General features: G+C 39.4%; 1 protein-coding gene across 2 annotated transcripts in view; it reads right to left on the bottom strand.

Moving 5' to 3' along the window:
- Positions 1-1641, bottom strand: part of LOC106529584 (tectonic-1) — a gene marked incomplete at its 5' end in the record, with an annotated part of 30106 nt that overhangs the window by 20799 nt on the left and 7666 nt on the right. For both annotated transcript variants that reach the window (XM_014025052.1, XM_014025054.1), the window contains 2 exon segments: positions 558-688; positions 1474-1594. In XM_014025052.1, the coding sequence (XP_013880506.1) occupies positions 558-688; positions 1474-1594 (252 nt within the window).

Raw genomic sequence — 1641 nt, 5'->3', positions numbered from 1 at the left:
CGTTAACCAATATGTAAATTAGCCTGCAGTACCACTGCTCTACCCATATAAGCAGCAAAAACACATTTTTAGACCAAATATTACAGATTTGAACAATCTTCAAATCTATCCTCAGTTTTATTATATTTTATATTTTATTATATTTTATCCTCAGTATTCAATCAAACCTCCTCAGTTTCTCCCATCGGACTGACAGGATTCCCTCCAATGTGAGCTCCCTTCGCTGTTCTAACCTCCTAATCTTGATTCATCACAGCTCCTGATCCTAGTTATTACCTTCTGTTTCAGACACCGTCAGTGGGCTGTTCTGACCAGAATCATCCTGGTTTATATTTTATTGCATTTGTTGATTCATGTCTGATTTTTCAGATTTTATTTTATTTTATTGTTGTTCTGTGTTTGTTGTAACCAGCTTCTGTACCTTCCTAACTCTGTTCAGTGTTGGGGGCGGAGCCTCGGTGGGGTACAACATGAACATATCAGTCTGTTACAGATTGAACTCAAAGACAACCCTTTATGATTCCACCTTTAATGGCAACAAACATGTGATGACTCACTGTGTGACTGGATGCAGAAGACATCAGGGTTGGTCTCCGTCTGGGAAGCTGCCTGCAGCTCTGAGTAACCATCGATCCTGGTCCTTACAGAGTACTGAGCTGTGTTCTGGCTGCAGAGCTGCTCACTGACGCTGCAAAGTGTTTGACACATACACTCAGACAAGGAGCATCATCTGCAGCAGTGATGCAGTGCATTCTGCTGTTCAAGTGCAGAAACAGATATTATTCTACTTTGTATTGTTCTGGAGCATCAGATCACCTGTTTACCAACTTTAGCTTCAAAGTTTCTTTACATCACATTTAGTCAAATAAAGGGTCAACATATAATCTGTTACATTTAGTTAGGGTTTTGAACAAAGGCCATCTTGTGATGGATAAAAACAAGATCAGATAATCTGTCTCTGTTTCTGATGGGAGTTTATTTATTATGAATAATGTAAAACATGAACCACATAGATCCAAAGAGGATCAGTTTCATATAAATAAGTCAAAGTTCATTCTTAGCGTTTCCTGAAACCACAAACATATTATTATAATCAGGAAGTTCAAAACTTGCAGATTTGATAGAATTTCAGTTTATTTATTGTTTTTTTATTCAGAAACCATAGATATCCTCCCCAATGTTTACTTTTTTGTGGAAAAATAAATATACACACAAAAAATAAAGTAGATTCTTTCTTTCCCTACATCCAAAGTTGTGGTTTTTTCCCGTTTTGCGGGTACTTTAAGAACATAACCCGTCATTTCCAGTGGTCAGCTGTATTTGTAAGGAAATATGGAAACGACTGATCTAATGTCAAAGTAAACAATGTGATATTCATTTTACTGTGGTGTTGTGTTAAATCCACAGACGGTATAAACAGATGTCAGTGGTGTCAGTGGGTCAGGGCTCGGCCCTGGTCTGTTTGGACCTTACCTCCTGACAGAGGAGACGGAGCAGCTGGTGAACAGAGACACCTCCTCTGAACACTCTCTGTCACAGCAACAGTTAATGTCACACACTGCAGACAGCTCATTACACTGACACAACCTGTCAGCTGAGAGGGGGGGGAGAGAGAGAGAGAGAGAGAGAGAGAGAGAGAGA

The sequence above is a fragment of the Austrofundulus limnaeus genome, unplaced genomic scaffold (assembly GCF_001266775.1).
Source record: "Austrofundulus limnaeus strain Quisiro unplaced genomic scaffold, Austrofundulus_limnaeus-1.0 Scaffold453, whole genome shotgun sequence".
Taxonomy (NCBI): domain Eukaryota; kingdom Metazoa; phylum Chordata; class Actinopteri; order Cyprinodontiformes; family Rivulidae; genus Austrofundulus; species Austrofundulus limnaeus.
Note: the sequence above shows the minus strand (reverse complement) of the source record. Positions and strands in the feature narration are given on the sequence as shown.